Source organism: Camelus ferus, chromosome 13, assembly GCF_009834535.1.
Source record: "Camelus ferus isolate YT-003-E chromosome 13, BCGSAC_Cfer_1.0, whole genome shotgun sequence".
NCBI lineage: Eukaryota > Metazoa > Chordata > Mammalia > Artiodactyla > Camelidae > Camelus > Camelus ferus.
In genome coordinates this window covers 3,613,416-3,630,953 of record NC_045708.1, presented here as the reverse complement: position 1 = coordinate 3,630,953, position 17,538 = coordinate 3,613,416, and the positions used below count along the sequence as shown (strand labels likewise).

Genomic DNA, 17,538 nt, shown 5'->3' with positions numbered 1-17,538 from the left:
ACGGTGGGTCTCGGCGGTCCTGTTAGTAAGAATGGTGTTGCCGAGTGACAGAAGTTCACCTGCAACCCGTGATCCCGCCCAGCTTGCCCAGTGATTGTCCGTCGCTGGGCAGCAGGAATGTCCTCTATGTCTTCCTGGTTTCATCACAGAGTGTTAGAAGCACGTGTACTCAGGGTCATGGCAGGATGAAATCCGTAGTCTTGTCAGCTTCCCCTGGGACGTTCTTGTGTCTTAGGGGTGGGGAGTTAGTTAGGTTTATGTGTTTTTTAATGGAGATTCTCAGGATTGAATGCAGGACCTCGTCATGTTAAGCACGTGCTCTGCCACTGAGCTGCACCCTCCTCCCCGAAGCACGTTCTTAAGCGCAGCCACTGTAACTTGGGCCAAGTGGTGACCCTCCCCATGGTGGCTGGTGGGGTTTGGCGCTGTTGCCTCGGGTTGTGTTGAGGCCTGGCAGCTGCACCCACTGTTGCCTTGGTGCCCTCAGCACAGGTGCCAGCGCAGTGACCAAGGCGAGTGACACCTGGAGGTAATGGAAATAGCTTAGACCCTGCGGGGCCCTTGACCACCTTGGGGAGCCTCCAGGTTTGGGGGCCACATTAAGAACTGCTGTTCTGGGAGGCCAAACCCACTGCCTTTCCCCCTCGCTTGCCACTTTAGCATCATGCAGAATTCAGCCCCTCATCAAGGCCGAGAGCCGAGATTCTGTGTCACCTGGAGAGTCTTGCGAAGGCTCAGATTCCTGTCTGCTGGAAGGCAGACAGCATCCTTACTGACCCCGGTCAGCGAGACACCTGAACACGCCAACCTGTCCCTGCCTGGCGTCGGCAGTAAGACTGCGTGTAGCTCAACTGTCCTGGTGCTGGACTTGAGGGTCCCCTGAGACAGGGCTCTCGTGATGACATCTGGACCCACGGGCCTTGCTCTTCCTCTGCCTGCCTTTCTGTGTGTGGCTCAAGGTGGCTCCTGTGGTGGCCCTGGCAGCTTCGGGCTGATGACCTCTCTGCTCCAAAGATCACAGAAGAGAGCATTTCCTTCTCTTAACAGAACCAACAGAAGCTCTGATATTCACATCTCATGGCCCTGATAGGGACATGCTCACAGGTCCCCCTCAGACAGCCTGTGTTCCCAGGGCCTGGTGGCTGCTCAGAGCATATGCTCAGCCCTAAACCAGTCACCGAGGCCAGGATAGTCAAGTTCTGGCTTGGTTCCTGGGAGGAGGGGCAGAGGGATGCCCAGGAGCAAGATGGGCACATTTTCCGGGGAAGGCGGCGTGGGTGCCTCTGCTGCACGGGGGGTTGGAGGTGGGATTGCAGAGCGTGGGCTGCAGGGATGGCGGCTCCCCTGGGATCCGTGGAAGGTGGGAAATGTGCAGAATTGTCCTAAGCACTGCAGCCCTCACAACTTTCTAATTTATTTGAACACGAATGGTGCAGGTTACCCTAGAGGCCCCCGTGACCCTCAGACCGGCAGCATGAATGACTGGCACAGGATTTTTGACCAGAACCTGCTGGTCCCTCCCCACACACAGAGAGCACGCCAGCCCCCAAAGGAATCGACGGCGTTCCAGTGTGTCCTGAAGTGGCTCGACGGCCCGCTAATTAAGCAGGTAAAGAACTTCACTAATTTATCATCAAACGCACATTGTCACCGCTCTCTGCCGAGATGGTATTGATTTTCACTTATTTATCTGAGTCTTAACTGTACCCATTACCTTGGGCATCGGCAGTGTTCGGGGGCAAAGAGGCCCATCAGCAAAGAGGATGCATGATTCAGCGACTCAGTCAGCACTTTTGACACTGGGTCAAGGCTTCTTTTTGGAGCAATTGAAAAACCCAGGTAATTTGATTTCCTGGGTTAGTTCCTAGCCAGGCTGTTTGCAAGAGGTGGCCTGCTTTCAGCCTGGCATTTCTAACAGCAGCGCCGTGCTCTGGGCACCCTGGAAGATGTACCTGGGAGGTCCCACCGCCTTTTGCACACTCGGGCCCTTGCTCTGTGGCCCTGCCCCCATCTGTGCCCGTGAGCTGCGGGAGAGGCGGGTGCTTCTGTGCCTCCGCGGAACACACACGTGATTGGGTTGCCCTGGTGAGGCCCGGTGTCCTGGGCGGGAGGGGCGGTGCATGGGAAAGATCAGGCCTGCCGGTGGGAGCGCGTGGCTTAGACGGTCTGGCTGGGCAAGGCTGCGCCTTCTGTGCAGCTGGCAGAGCGGTTCCCCACGCGTCAGAGTTGTCGGAGCGCTGGGTCTGTGGATATTACTGCTATTAATCTCTCACATCCTGCATCACTCCTTCCAGACCCTTGGACTGAGCACCTGCTGTGTGCTTGCCGCCCTCATAGGTGCCGTGGTGACCACTGCTTTTCCAGCTTTACTTCTGAGCATTTGTGTTAGTTCACTCCATCCTCACAACAGCCCTGTGAAGTAGGTACTGCTGTTACCCCCACTTTACAGAAGAGGAAGCAGCCTGAGAGAGAGGGTGTCACTTGCCCAGGGCGACACAGCTCCAGCCGCCCGGCTGGGACCCCAGCCCTGGTAGACCAGCTCCGGCCGTCCCTGCTTCCCAGGAGCTCACAGGATAGTGGACAGCGGTTTCCTCTAGCCTAGGAACTTCACAAAGGAAATTTTATTTATTTCCCCGATTTACTTTATTAATTTATTTTAATTTATTTTTGAAAAGGTAATTCTCATAGTTCAAAATTCACCCAGGGCACATAGGGAAAGTGTATTGTCCCGTGGAGTCCTTAAGACACCCAGTGTCCCACTCTAGAAACAGCCGGTGTTAACCTGGTTTCTCTACAACTTTCCAGAAATTCTAAGCAAATACAACAAATAAAAATACTTGTATGTATTTTTCCTTGTTTTAAATAAATGGTTGCTTATCTCTATATTCTGTTCTATGCCTTTAAAAATATATTCTTACCAATATGTCTTATAGATTGTTCATGTCATTCCACAAGGAACTTCTTATTCTTTCTTAAGATGGCATGGCTTTCCCTGTTTGGATGACCCGTCATCCATTTGTCAGGCCCTTAGTGACGACCATTCGGACTGTCTCCAGGTGTTTGCTTTTACAGACACTGCCACCGTGGATAACTTCACTGACGTCATTTTAAAAAATGTACACGTATGTCTGTAGAATGATTCCTACAGGTGGTTTTCCTGATCTAGAGACATTCATTAGAAGCTATCATTTAATACCCAATTATAGGTTGTTTATAAAAAAAATCACTTTAAACATAAAGATGTAAAGTGTAAGTCTTCAAACCATCTGTATGAAAGTAAAAGGACAGAAAAAAGATACACTGTGTAAACACTAAGCATAAGAAAGCTTTGTGGCTATACTAATATCAGATGAAACAGATTTCAAAATGAGGCGTATTACCAGAGATAAAGGGACACTTCATAAAGACAGCGGTATACAGGAAGGCATGACTGTCCTAAAGGGGAACGTATCTATGTCAGGAGCCCCCAGAGCACCCCAGGTTTGATGGTTCACTGGGAGGACTTTACATGACTCAGCGTACAGTCATTCTCAAAGGAAAGATTTGTTTCAGTGAAAAAACACACAGTAAGACCAGCCAGGGGAGAGGCTGATGGGGATGGGGGTGGCGAGGGGACAGTGTGAGCATCCGGAGTCCTCTGCCCCTGGAGCCGCGCAGCACACACGTCGTCCCCCAGCAGTGGGCTGAGATGGCACAGGTGAAATGCTGAGTCAGAGACTCGGCGCCACCAGGCTCTCAGAACCCCAGGGACTTCTGGGGATTGGCCGCTCGGCACCCTCTGCCCAGCACACACCGAGATTCCAGAGCCCCACGAGAAAAGCAGGCGTTCAGCACAAACTACTCCGTACGCACAGTCTGGGCCCCGCGAGCCACTCTTACCAGTTAGGGTGGCGGGGAGTCTGCGCTCCCAGACTCCAGCCAGGGGCCAGCCTTGCGAGCCGGCCGTTCAGAGCGTCACCGGCCTGCCGTGATAATGCTTCTGTGCGGAGAACCCGGTAGCGTGGCTTCCAGATACGCAAAGCAAGGTGTGTAGAACTAAAGGCAGCCACGTTTAGATGCAGCTTCATAATCGGAGACTTTTAACTCTCCTTTCTCAATAATTGATAGAGCAAACAGAGCAAAAATAATCATAAAGATGTGGGAGATCTGAACACCACCATCAGCCACCTTGACTGGTCATCTCTAAAACACTACACCCAACAAATAAAATACACATTCTTCTCAAGTGCATGTGAAACAGTCACTGAGATAGACCGTATGCTGGGCCATCAAAATAAGTCTCAAATTTAAAAGCATTGAAATTCAAAGAGTATGTTTACTGACTAATGTTATTAAAGTAGAAGTCAGTAACAATAAGATGCCTAGAAAATCCCCGAATAGTAGGAAACTAAGTAACACGCTGCTGACTAACGCCTGGGCAAAGAAGAATTCAGAGAGAAATTAGCAGATAATCTGCACTGAGCAACGTAAGGGCGTGTGAACATCTGTGGGTGCAGTTCACGCAGTCCTTTCAGGGGAGCTTGCGGCAGTTACGCGACTGCGTTAGAGAAGAGGCAAGTTACTGGCAGGCCTCATTTTATTGTGCTGTATACTTCATTGCGCTTTGCAGATACTGTGTTGTTTTACAAGCTGGAGATTTGTGATAACCCCGCGTGGAGCAAGTCTGTCGGCACCACTTTTCCAGCAGCATTGGCTCACTTTGTGCCTCTGTGTCACATTTTGGTAATTCTTGCGATATTTCAGACTTTTCATTTTATTTGTTGTGGGGATCTGTGATCGGTGACCTAGACGCTACTGCCATGACTTGTTGGAGGCTCAGGTGGTGGTTGGCATTTTTAGCAGTAAAGTATTTTTTTTTTTTAACATTTTTTATTGATTTATAATCATTTTACAATGTTGTGTCAAATTCCAGTGTTCAGCACAATTTTTCAGTCATACATGGACATATACACACTCATTGTCACATTTTTTTCTCTGTGAGTTATCATAACATTTTGTGTATATTTGCCTGTGCTATACAGTGTTATCTATTCTAGTTTTGAAATCCCAGTCTATCCCTTCCCACCCTCCACCCCCCCTGGTAACCACAAGTCTGTATTCTCTGTCTGTGAGTCTATTTCTGTCCTGTATTTACGCTTTGTTTTTGTTTGTTTGTTTGTTTTTGTTTTTGTTTTTTAGATTCCACATATGAGCGATCTCATATGGTATTTTTCTTTCTCTTTCTGTCTTACTTCACTTAGAATGACATTCTCCAGGAGCATCCATGTTGCTGCAAATGGCATTATGTTGTCAGGTTTTTATGGCTGAGTAGTATTCCATTGTATAAAGCAGTAAAGTATTTTTAAATTAAGATATGTACACTTTTTTTAGACGTATTGCTATTACACACTTAATAGACTACAGTGTAGTGTAAACATAATTTCATATGCATTGGGAAACCGAAAAATTTGTGTGACTCACTTTATTGCGATAATCACTTTATTGTGGTGGCCTGGAACCAAACCTTCAGTGTGTCCAGGGTGTGACTGCATAAAATCAACAAACTCTCCTTCCTCTCTAAGAATCTAGATAAAAGGAACAAATTAAACTCAAAGGAATTAGAAGGAAATAGTGAATATATGGGCAGAAACCAAGAAAGGGCAAATAATAGAATCAGTAAAGCTAGAAGTTGGTTCTTTGTAAAGATAAATAATATTAATAAAACACTGGCAAGACTGATCACGAGAAGAGAGAAAAAAAACACAGATCACCAACGTTAGGAAGGAAGGAAGGAAGGAGCGTCTGCATGTCCTACAGACATTTAAAAGGTAATCAAGGGATAGTATGAACGACTTATGTGCCAATAAATATAACTTAGAAGAAATGGACAAGTTTCTTGAAAAGCACAACTTAACCAAAAGTGAGAGGAGAAGAAATAGAAAATCTAAATAGCTCTATATTTAGTAAAGAAATTGAATGCATAACTAAAAGCTTCCAGACTTGGGTGACTTCATTCTTGAGTTTAATAAACTATTAAAGGAAGAAATAATACCAATTCTAAACAAACTTTCAGAAAATAGAGGAGGACAGACTGCTTCCCAGGTGTTTCTTTGAGATCATAGCTCTGACACCCCAGCCAGGCAAGGTACTACAAGGAGAGTACAGACTGGTAACGCATGAACGTTAACACAAAAGTCCTTAAAATATTGGGACATGGGATACATCCAGCAACATACATAAAGGATAGAACGTCACGGTGGGCTTTATCGCAGGAAGGCAAAGTTGGTTTTACGTAGAAAAGTCAGCCAGTAACATTTAAAAGGTCAAGCAGGGAAAATGGTAAAAGTGCGGATAGTCTTATTACAAACTTGGCCAGTTTTTGTTGTTTGAAGAGTTGATAGCTTTAGATGGTAGCAAACTCCGTGTGTCAGGTGTTGGCCCCATATATTCCATGCTTACTTTGAACTCAAGGCACTTTGTCATTTTGGCATATTTTTCTTACTGTTCATTTGCCTTTTTTCTTTAGTTTAATTTAACCATGAACGCAGATTACATTACTTCAGGATGGCTATTTCAATTCAATGTGGCATTTTGGGGGCACATGTTGTATGTTTGGAACTGTGCCGGGGACACAGAATGGCCACCCTGTACTCTGTCTTCATGGCGCTCTTGGTCCAGTGCAGGGAGATGGACCTAGAAACTTACTGAGTAGAATTGGGTACAAAGTAAAGACAGGCAGAGGGGGTGGCGAGGGGGTGGAGTTCTGGGAAGAAGTTAAGCCAGTAGGAGAGATTTGGGAGCCACGGGGCCTGGCTGGTGATTACCGCCCCAGAAGTGTGGTGAGGAGAAGGGGGAGTTGGGGGGCGACGGTGGTGCCCCGGGCAGTACCAGCAGTGGAGGGGGCCTGGGGCCAGGCCCCGGGGGAGGTGCGCACACCGAGCACCTCCACATGCAAGGTCTCGTCCCAGCCCCTAAGCGCAGAGCGGGAGGTGAATAGTCACAATCTAGCCGGGATAACAGAACACCGGCATGTAGACAGGCCACTGGATGAACATGGTTGGGGGAGCAAGCAGGGTCTGAGGACGGGGCCTGGATGGCAGTGGTCTGGAGAGGCCTCCCTCCCTCGTCAGGGCCTGATGGAAGCAGAGGGAGAGAGGAGGTGGGGGGGGGGTGCTCTGGAGCCAGGGGAGTGGGGAGGCCCTGCAACACGATGCTTGGAACTGGGCTTGGATTCCCACGCCCCTCAGCCTGCACACACACCACCTTCCTCCCGGCTGGAGACAGGCCATGATTTCACCAGGGATGTGGGCTTTGCCTTCTGGACCCCGGAAGGCCTGGGCGAAGGGAGGCAGTGGTCAGCCTCTCCTTCCTGCTTCTCTGTCCCTCACATTCCACGTCCAGCCCATTGCCGAGGTTGCCCTGCAGTTCCTGCCAGACATCCCGAGTGCACACGCAGCTCACCCCCACCTGCAGCAGCCTCCTCGCGGCCTCCTGCCCACGCTCCTGTCCCCAGGGGTAGCTGGACTGCTTTTCTTTCCCCCCAGCTTTATTGAGGTATAACTGACAAATAAAGGGGCAGAGACTTGAAGTGCACAGTGTGATGACTTGGTACCCACATGCGCTGTGGAAGGATCCGCCCATCGCATTGTTAGCACATCCGCCGGCTCCCATTAGAGTGAAGTTCCTCGAATCCTGAGTCAGGTGATGTCATTTCTGCTCAGATTCTTCCCCTGGCTTCTCACCTTGTTCGGAGTGGAAGCCCAGCTTCAAATCATGCCCTACGGGGCCTGCCTCGGCGGCTCCTGCCCCGTCCTGCTCCCCTCCCGCCGCTGCTGCGGTCATATGGGCGTTCTGTTTTAGGATGTACCTGGGATTTTGTTTTTATTCGGGTGTGGTGGGGCCAACAACACAGGGGACGATTGTCGTTGCAAAGAAAAGATAGTTTCTGACTCGTGTCTCCCGAGGAGCGGGCGCACCATGCCACGCAGGACCGCTCGGGGAAGCAGCGGGGTTGGTCAGGAGGCCGCGGGATGAGGGGAGAGCTCAGGGTGAGAGCCTTGCTGGTTGTTCTCGTGGGAAGGGATGGGGAGGCAGGGTCAGCAGATGAGCATGTTTAGGATTGGCCAGTTGGAGTGATTTCAGGGCCTTTGGGGTGCAGGGTCTGCAGGGAGTTGCCCGGTTCTGGCCCTGGACTTGCCGGGGCAGGAGAGTACTGTCCCCCTGCATGTGAGGGCCAGATGGAGGGAGCTGTGGGGTGGGACTCTGGATCGGTTCTGGAAGGCAGGTCATTCCCTCTCCCTGGGAGTCAGCTGGCCCTGGGAGGGGCCGTCTCTTCCCCTTCAGGGAGGCCCCAGGTGACAGGGCACGAGGAACACAGAAAGTAAGGAAAACCAGCAATGTAGTTAAATATGGTTGGGATACCTCCTCGCTGGTCCCTGAGCACCGGGCTCTCTTCACCCGGAGCCTTGGATTGGCTCCTCCTTCCGCCTGGTTCACTCTCCCCAGATACACTTGGGTTCCCGCCCTCCCCGGCCTTCTCAGCAAAACCGTCATCTTCCATCGGCCTCCCCTGGCCGTGCTGGTCAAGCAGCTGACCCGCCCACCGCCCCGCCCCCCTGCCCAGTTTTATTGTTCTTCACGTGAACCCAGAGGACGGGGATTTAGTCCCTTTTGTTGCCTGTTGTGTCTCTAGTGCCTAGAACAGTGCCTGGCATGGAGCAGATCCACAGAACAGGTGCTTCAGTAATGTTAGGTGACTGCACGAAAGGGAAACAGAAGTCCTGGCCCCAGGGGCGGACGGTAAGAGCTACCGCTTTTCCAGCTGCACCAGCAGCAAAAGCACCCGAGGCCCAGCAGAGCCTCGCTGCAGGTGGTGCCGCTCTGGGAAGAGGGCTTGTCTTTTTAGCCTCTGGTGCCTCCTCTGTCTTTGTGGCCAGGACTTCTTGGTTCTCAAAGATCTGCTTTTCTTTTGCTAATACCACCCCACAATCATTCTGGCAAGTTGAAGAATTAGAGTTTGTGGTTATGTCAGGAAGGACTCGCTTGGTTGTAAATGATTGAAAAAAAAAAAAAACCCATGCGTGTTCATAGCAGCACTAATATACAATAGCCAAGACATGGAAGCAACCTAAATGTGCCATCGACAGATGACTGGAGAAAAGCTGTGGGATATATATACAATGGAATACTACTCAGCCATAAAAAAGAATAAAATAATGCCACTTGCGGCAACATGGATGAACCTGGAGATCATCATTCTAAGTGAAGTAAGCCAGAAAGAGAAGGAAGAGTACCATATGATATCACTTATATGTGGAGTCTAAAAAAGAAGAAAGAGAACATTAATGAACTCATCTACAAAACAGAAACAGACTCACAGTCATAGTAAACAATCTTTTACCAAGGGAAAGAGGGTGGGAAGAGATAAATTTGGGAGTTTGAGATTTGCAAATGTTAACCACTATATATAAAAAAAGATTAAAAAACAAATGTCTGTGTTAACACAGGGAACTATATTCAATATCTTGTAATAACCTTTAATAAGAAAGAATATGAAAATGAATATATGTATATACATGCATGACTGGGACATTATGCTGTACACCAGAAATTGATACTTATAACTGACTATATTTCTATTAAAAAAAAAAACGCATGCAGAATAACTTAAGCTAGAGGTAATCTGTTAACTTGCATAAGGACACACCCATAGTTAGCGTAAGCTTCAGGTGTGGCTTGATTCAGCATCTCACATGGTGTCAGCTGGACTTTTGCTTTCTTGGCTCCACATGACGTCATGTGCATCCATCTCTGTAGATCTAGCCTCTTGTGTCTCATTGGCTCTGGGTGAGTCTTAAGCCTGTGTCCAGGCCCAGGGACTTCAGTCTCTGACTGGCCAGGGGAGGGCTCTGCACTTTGACTCAGAACCTCTCCAGGACCACGAGCCTTGGGAGAGAAGTAGTTCCCTGGAAGGAATGGTGCCTGAACTGGGGGATGGATGCTGCGTGGCCCGGTTCTACCAGGACGGTCAGTCAGCACCCATGGGGAGGCTGGCAACCTTGAGAACCCTTCATCCCTTCTGTCTCCTAGGGTGTGCTGGAGGTGCTGTCTGAGGTGGGGTGCCACCTGCGCGTGTCTCTCTTCGACGTCACCTACCGACACTTCTTCGGGAGGACATGGAAGACTGCGGTGAGGCCCGCGGAGCCGCTCTCCAGGCAGCCGCCCAGAATCGTCTTCAACGAGGTGGGCCATGGCGGCAGGTGGGCGGGCAGGGTGGTCTGTGGCGGAAAGCGGTTGCGGGGCGCCCGGGTGTGCAGGGTACCGCAGACCTGGGGGCACCGCTGGTGCATCCCAGACCCCAGGAATGCCCCTGAGCAGCAGAGGGCACCTTGCGCAAGGTGGGGCGGGGGTGGGGAGACCCTGTGGGGTCTTGTTATCTTCACAGACCTTGCAGTCTTGGAACAAAGTTAGGGAATCATTGATCTCATCTGATTCCCCCGCTTTTCCTCCCCCTCCCCTTTCTGTGGGGGCGACACACCAAGACAGGTGACAGAGCAGTTGCAGGTGTGATAAGTTCTTGGAAGGGACCGGTAGCTGCTGCCCCGGAGAAGACGGGGTTCCCTGGGAAGGGGTCTTCCTGTGCTGCCGGGTGGGGCCTCTGCGAGCTGACGTGGGAGCTGGACCTACCGGATGAGAAGAAACCAGCCTCGTGCAGAGCTGCCCCGCGTGTGCTGGGCGTGAAGTGGGTGAAGGCGGCCGTATGCGGGCTTGGCCAGGTGGCTGGGCATGGGCCTTTGTCTGGACACTGGGGTCTCCTTCCAGAGCTGCAGAGGGTCCCAGAGGCCTTCTGTCCGGCTGCTGCTTCAGAGCTGAACCCGGTGGGTGGGGCTTCTGCGTGCAGGGGGTCCTGCAGTTGACAGTCACGGGTCCATGCTGTGCTGATTTCATCTTTCTCGTGTGTGTGGAGCCCGGTATGTGACAGCACAGTGAATAATGGAGGTGGTGGTGGTGGCCCTTGCCATCCTAGGGCACATCACCCTCTGTGACCACAGACCAAACCAGCTGCCCTTTTCTGCTGGGGACCGTCCTGGTCCTGTGGTAAAGCCGCCGGCCTGGCTGAGCCCTGCTGCCCCTTGCTTGGCCGTCCCTCGAGTTAGGACGGTGTCTCTTGGGTGCACTGGTTCTGACCGGTGCCCTTGCTTAACGTGGCAGGAGAGGGAGGTGATGCCCCCAGGGGTCGGGAGAATGAAACAGCCGTGGTGACGGGTGTCCTGGGGACTCAGAATGTGCCTGCTGTTCGGGTGGTCACGCAGCTTGTGCGATGCCCTGGAGAAGTCTCACGCCCGAGAGAGAGGTCGAGGGTTGTAAACTGCGGATGTGAGTGACTGCGGGCAGCTGCTTCCAGCGAGGTCTCAGCTCTGGCGGTTGGTCGCCTTCGTGCTATTGTCGCGGTTCAGCAGGAGCCCCGGGGGCCCCGAGGTTGCCGAGAACGTGGCCCCGGCTCAGCCTCCGGGCCTCTGGGGCGGCCTCTGGGGCCAGGCTGTTGGGATTTCCTCCCTCTCATGTGTACGGCCAGGCCCAGGGAAGCCCGCTGTGTCCCCGCCACGCTGCCCTAGGGTCGGTATTGTTATTTCCCCTCTTGAAAGAGCAGTCCAGCAGGTCAGGAGGAGGGACCGCCTTGACCGCCGGGACTGTTCTCTGGCCGCGTGTCCCCGGGCCCTGCAGCTTCCGGTGGGAAGGGCCGCGGGGTCGGGGGACAGTTGTGCTCTGAAACTGGCACAAGAATGCTCTGCCGTCACCGGGGTTCTGAGATGAGTCCTCCCTCCCTGTCCTTCCCCTTAGCTTCCCTTGTAGCAGCCTCAGTCACAGCCTCGACAGGCCACACGGAGGGCCTGCCGTCTACCCTGACCAGCCGGTGACAGAGAGCTGTGATGGAGCCCCGCAGAGCAGAAGTCGCGCTGTAAGAAACAGCCTCCTTCTCGGCTTGTCCAGGGTTTAGCATTTGTCCCTGAGAGGGCTTCTCAGATGTCCGTGTGTCCTGGGAGTGCTTTCAGCTCACAGTTCAGGCCTGATTTGGTCCAGTGTCCTGAACTGGGGGAGCCTGGGCCACTCTTGCTGTTTGTCTACTGCTAAGCTGGGCGTGGGGACGGGGGCAGTGGGTTAGTGAGAACCACAGTCCTTAACGGTCTCAGAGTTACTGAAGTGGATAATGCAGCAAGGCAGTGTGGGGTGCACAGAGCATCTTTGCAAGTCACGGAATTGCTCAGGGAAGCCATGGTTCTCCAGCTGCTATGCCCAAGGTGAGCAGCAGGGGCCACTGGTGCCCCAGGAATGGTCCTGTCCGTCCTGATGAGCCATTTGATGGCATCCTCCATGCCCAGCACTTTCCTCTCATCCCTGAAGATCAGAGTTTAGTTAAAGAGATTTCCCCTTCGCTGAGTGTGTGTGCGTGTGTACACACATCCACGTATGTACATGTTCACGTGCACACGTGTGGCTGGTGTGGAGCGTTTGCAAGGTGGCCTTTGAGGAACAGGAGGTCTGGTTATGGGGTCACATCCTGCAAGCAAATGCCCTGCCACCACCCCTGGGGGGAATAGAGAGAAATACAATTTGCTGTTTTTAGAGATGATTCTGAAATCTGCTGAAGATCTTTTTCTGATTTTACTATGTGTTCTGATTTGCCTGTGTTTTTCTGGTTGTACCAGTCAGGTTAGGGGTGATCTGCTTGGAGGTCGCGGGCTGCCAGTAGCAGGGGACCGTCTCTGGAGCCAGGGTGGCTGTCCCCCCAATGTGTGGGTTAATGAACCCACCTCATGGGCTCCGGGCTTTTACCAAGTTGTCTTAATACGCGGCCCTGAAAGAAGATGCTGTCTTGTTACTTTGCAAACAGGATCCTGAGGAAAGACTTTGGAGAGAGGAGTCTTGCCTTGAGTCTGAGCTGGGCTTTCCTTCTGTGAATGCTGACCTCCTCCCACTGGGTCCCAGCCTCCTGGCTCTGCCCGGCAGAGCCCAGGGGACCAGCTCCCAGGCCGCTCAGCTCTGAGCTCAGAATTCTGTGCTCTCCTTCCAGACCGTCCTCGATGGAGCGGAATCGCCCTTCACTTGCGCCGAGGTGGCTGATAATTCATTCAGCCTCTCAGAAGGTATTGTTAAAAATAACCTGGGAGGCCAGAGTACCATTCAGTCCCTACATCTTCTCTCTGAGATGGACATAATTCTCCCTAAATCCGCTCCATAACCAACCATGCTCAGCCTTTCAGTGACAGCCTCATTTTTCCTCCTTTATTTATTTTATGTGAGTGACTGGGCAGGAATCCTAGTGGGTCTTCACAGACAGCCGATACCCAGACCAGGGGATTATTCCTCCCGGAGCCCCTCTCAGCCCCGGGTGTGGCTGAAGCGGCAGGTGAATCACTGCCCTGCGAGACCCAGGAGAGGGGGCGGCTTCCGCGTCCATTGCTGACGCTGCGAGAAACCGGCTCCTGACGGCTCACCGTCGTGAGAGGAGGTGCTTCTTCCTTGGAGCGGATGCTGGCAGGCGTGTTGGGGTGACTGACATCCCCGAGAAACCCCAGAGGGGTGCTTGAAGGCGCCTCTCCCTCTCCGGACGCCTCTCCTGGGTGGGGTGGTGGGGCTTTGATGTGAGATGGAGAAGGGCCAAGTCCTGCCCCATCGCCTACTCCTGGGGGAGTCTTACACTGGTTGTTTAAACTCTTTTCCCCCATTGACAAGCTGCTTATTGAATTTTGCATCAGCCATGACGGCCTTTGCCTCGTCCCGGTGGATCAGGGCTCCTCAGCCTCGGCTCTGCTGACAGGTTGAGTCGAGTCATTCTCCTGGGGGGAGGGCTGTCTCCACTGCTGGGCCGTTTTCCTGTGGATGACGGTGGGCCCCGCCCCGGATGAGAGGAAGCTTCTGACTTGGAATGAGAGATCAGACGTCTCTCAGAACAGAGTTTTGCTTGGCTGAGCTCACGGTGCCGGGAGCACCCAGTCTCGTGCACAGGAGGCCGTTCTGAACCGCGAGAGGGCGGCTGAGCTGGCGGATAGAGGCTGCAGGAAGGATCTGTGATTTATTTGCCTCCCTGCAGATATTCCACTAAAGGTTTATTGAAAAAAAGTGGTTTGGAAAGGTGCTAGTTTAATTTCTGCTCCTCTCTGCTCTGGCCTGTCCTCCGCCCGGGGCAGAAGAGCCGCATGTGACCTGGGGCGGGTCAAGCGGCAGGGCAGCCTGGGACCCGTGGCCGCAGCCCCTCCAGGAAGGCGCATCACCAGAGGCCCAATTTCCAGTCTGTCGTGTGGGTGAAAAATGGAATCTTGGCCCCGAGGCAAAATGGTGACTGTGTTTTTGAAGATGAAGGCATTAAGACAGGAGCATTTCTGTGATTTATTAATCTGTTTATCCTGTCAGGGAGGGAACTCGTCAAGGGCAGATGAGTGAGACGTGAGGGGCGGGGGCGGAGTGAGAGCTCCCCTCTTCTGGCTCCATCAGCCTCCTCTCGCAGGTAATTGGATGCGCTTGACGGGGACCTTTAATCACGCACGACGGCGGCGGGCGCTTCGGGCTTCCTCTCCGGGCGTCGTCCTGCGCGGCTCCCTGAGACGTCCTCACGCCGGGGGGCAGGTTTGCAGTGTTGCTTGATGGCGGATGGGATGTCTGGCCAAGCCCATGGGAAGGCGCCGAGGCCCCAGGTGAGCCGGGCTGGCCCGACGTGGCTCGCCTGGGGACTGTCCCGGCGAGGCGCCCAGAGGGTCAGAGCTGCAGACTTGGCACCGTTCATCCCAGGAGGCACTTACTTCCACCGAGCCCTCGGGCTGCTCGGACCTGAGCAGGGTTTGCCTTTGGTACCTGCCTAGTCTAGCCTTTCCCTTTGAACTTCGAACTTCCTGAGGGCTGGACCACGTTTTCCAGGTTCCCCAGAAGTCTCTTTTTTTTTTTTTTAATGGAGGTACTGGGTATTGAACCCAGGATCTCGTGCACACAGAGCATGTGCTCTACCGCTGCGCTGTATCCACCCTCACCCCTTAGAAACCCATTGGCACGCGCTGTGCCCACACTGGAGAGTCTACAGTGACGTTTGCAAAAGCACCCGTCCTCGGCCGTCAGTGACGACAGGGTGACACCCTCGGACTTTTGAGGCCACCCTCCTGTCAAAGCTGGAGTCCCTGGAGGCAGACCAGGGTGGGCCCTGTTGTTGGTTTGGTCTCAGAATGGTTGTTTTCAGTGGTGAACGAAAGGGAGGGGCAGCAACCACGAATTCATTCTTGGGACTCACCAGAGGGGCTGGTCCGCCGCCTCCAGGCAGAGCATTTCAAGGTGCCCCCTGAGCTGGACGGTTATTGATGCTTTGCATCAGAGCTTAAAATACTTGTTTCACTGCTGAAAGGAAGAGTGGGCAGTGTTCCTAAACCTGACGGGCACAGGTGTCACCATGAGGGGTGGGATAATGACAAACTTGACTTTTCAGCGGGGCTTTTTAACACGGTTCTCGGGGCTTGGAAACAGAAACATAATTCTCTCTTGATCCAACCACCTGTCAGCTGTAAGTGGTCATTATTTCATCATTTTGCAATAAAAGATAATAGAATAACGATTTATATCTTATGGCTGATGTTTTAATGTGTCTCTCTGTTATCCCGGGCTGACAGTCTGTGATCACAGTAAACGTTTTCTCGGTGACTCCACGGTAATGACTCGTTAATGGGGGATTATCCCGAGTTTAAATCACGTTGCTGCAGCCCGGCCTGGCCCCGCCGTCCCTCCCTCAGCCTTGTCGGGGGGTGGGCTTTGGGCTCAGCTGGTGACCCTGCGCCTGGGCTTTGCCCCTGCAGGGATGCCGGGTTCCGGGGACCACTCAAGTCCAGAGCCTCAGCTCAGTGCTGTGCTGGGGTCCCCGTAGGTTCACAAACCCAGTGAGCGGCTCTGTTTCTGCATCTGTGACGTTTGCTAGTTTTAGAAAACAGCAACCGTGTTGGATTTCATGAGATCGGAGCCAGCAGCAGAGGGAAGGTGCTCCTTCTCCACGCGGGGGCGCACGTCTTGGGATGGGGGCTGGATTGGACTCGCCCGTGGTATCTTTCTCACTCCCCTCTCCCTGGTGAGAGTGAGGGCTGCCCTTTCTTTCTTTCTTTTTTTTAAAAAAAATTATTTACTTATTTATTGTATTGAAGTCTGGTCGTTTACAATGTTGTGTCAATTTCTGGTGTGCAGCAGTGTTTCAATCATGCGTGTACACATGTACATCCACTTTCTTGTTCTTTTTCATTGTAAGTTACTTGTACTACACAGTGTAAACTTGTTGTTTACCTTTTTTATATATAGTAGTGCGTATCTGCAATTCTCAAACTCCCAATTTATCCCTTCCCACCCCTTTCCCCCCTTGGTAACTGTAAGTTTGTTTTCCATGCCCGTGAGTCTAGTTCTGTTTTGTAAATAAGTTCGTTTTGTCTTTTTTTTTAGATTCCACATATGAGTAATATCATATGGTATTTTTCTCTTTCTGGCTTACTTCACTCAGTATGACTATATCTCTAGGTCCATCCATGTTGCTGCAAATGGCGTTATTTCATTCTTTTTAATGGCTGAGTAGTATTCCATTGTATACATATACCACAACTTCTTTATCCAGTCACCTGTCAATGGACATTTAGGTTGTTTCCGTGTCTTGGCTATTGTGAATAGTGCTGCTGTGAACATTGATATGTGTATCTTTTCGAATTAAAGTTCCCTCTAGATATATGCCCAGGAGTGGGATTGCTGGGTCATATGTTAAATCTAGTTTTAGTCTTTTGAGGAATCTCCATCCCATTTTCCATAATGGCTGCACCAAACTACATTGAGGGCTGCCCTTTGCACGAATGGAGAGGCTGCAAATGGGAAACCTTTTAGAGCAATTTGAGTATCATCTCCTTGGCTTGGGTCCCCCCCCCCCCAAATCTTGTAATAAATAATCTCAAGACAGTTTTTGCCATAAAAAGATGTTAGTTGGGCTCTGAACTGAGGATAATTACATGGCACCTCAAGACATCTAAGGATCCTGCGTAGTTGAAACAAAATTAGTTCAGACGCAGCCTCCCCGAGTTTCCATATGAAACAGGGATCGGTCAGTACTGGCAAGTTGTGATTGAAGCTTGACAGTGGGTGTCACGTAGAGCGGGTGTGCAGCTGCGTGTGTGCAGGGGGCTAGTTCCGTCTTTGGGCTTGTGGTCCTGCAGGGGACTGGAGTGGGGTATATGGCTGCCCTGGTCCCTTCTCCTCCAGAGCTCTGGCGCCTGTTGGCGTGTTTTGTGGGTAGAAAGTTCCCAGAGGACGAGCAGATAGTCTGACGTCCTGGGTGCCGGGTGCTCTGGGGTGAGGAGCTGGGGCATACTGGTCAATTCTTTGCGCCTCCCTCCTTGCTGGGGCCCGGAAGGGCTGCTGTTCCCCGCGGGCATGTTCACAGCATTGATACGCCTGTCGAGGGTGAGGAGGGAGTCCCCTGCGTTCCTGCCTGTGTTGCCTCCTCTGCAGGCTGCGAACACTCAGCCGGTCATCTGGCTTCTGATTTCTCTTCTGCAG

General features: G+C 52.0%; 1 protein-coding gene and 1 long non-coding RNA gene across 2 annotated transcripts in view; one reads left to right on the top strand and one right to left on the bottom strand.

The window, feature by feature from the left end:
• Positions 1–17,538, top strand: part of NPHP4 (nephrocystin 4) — a 102,935-nt gene that overhangs the window by 5,095 nt on the left and 80,302 nt on the right. Inside the window, 2 exon segments of the mRNA XM_032495045.1 lie at positions 1,437–1,609; positions 10,069–10,221. Of these exon segments, the coding sequence (XP_032350936.1) occupies positions 1,475–1,609; positions 10,069–10,221 (288 nt within the window). The 5' untranslated portion in view covers positions 1,437–1,474.
• LOC116668237 lies at positions 922–17,531 on the bottom strand. Its single transcript, XR_004325311.1, has 3 exons — positions 17,292–17,531; positions 13,173–13,177; positions 922–931 (listed from the first exon to the last, which is right to left on the bottom strand). It is a non-coding gene; the product is annotated as an uncharacterized LOC116668237 (long non-coding RNA).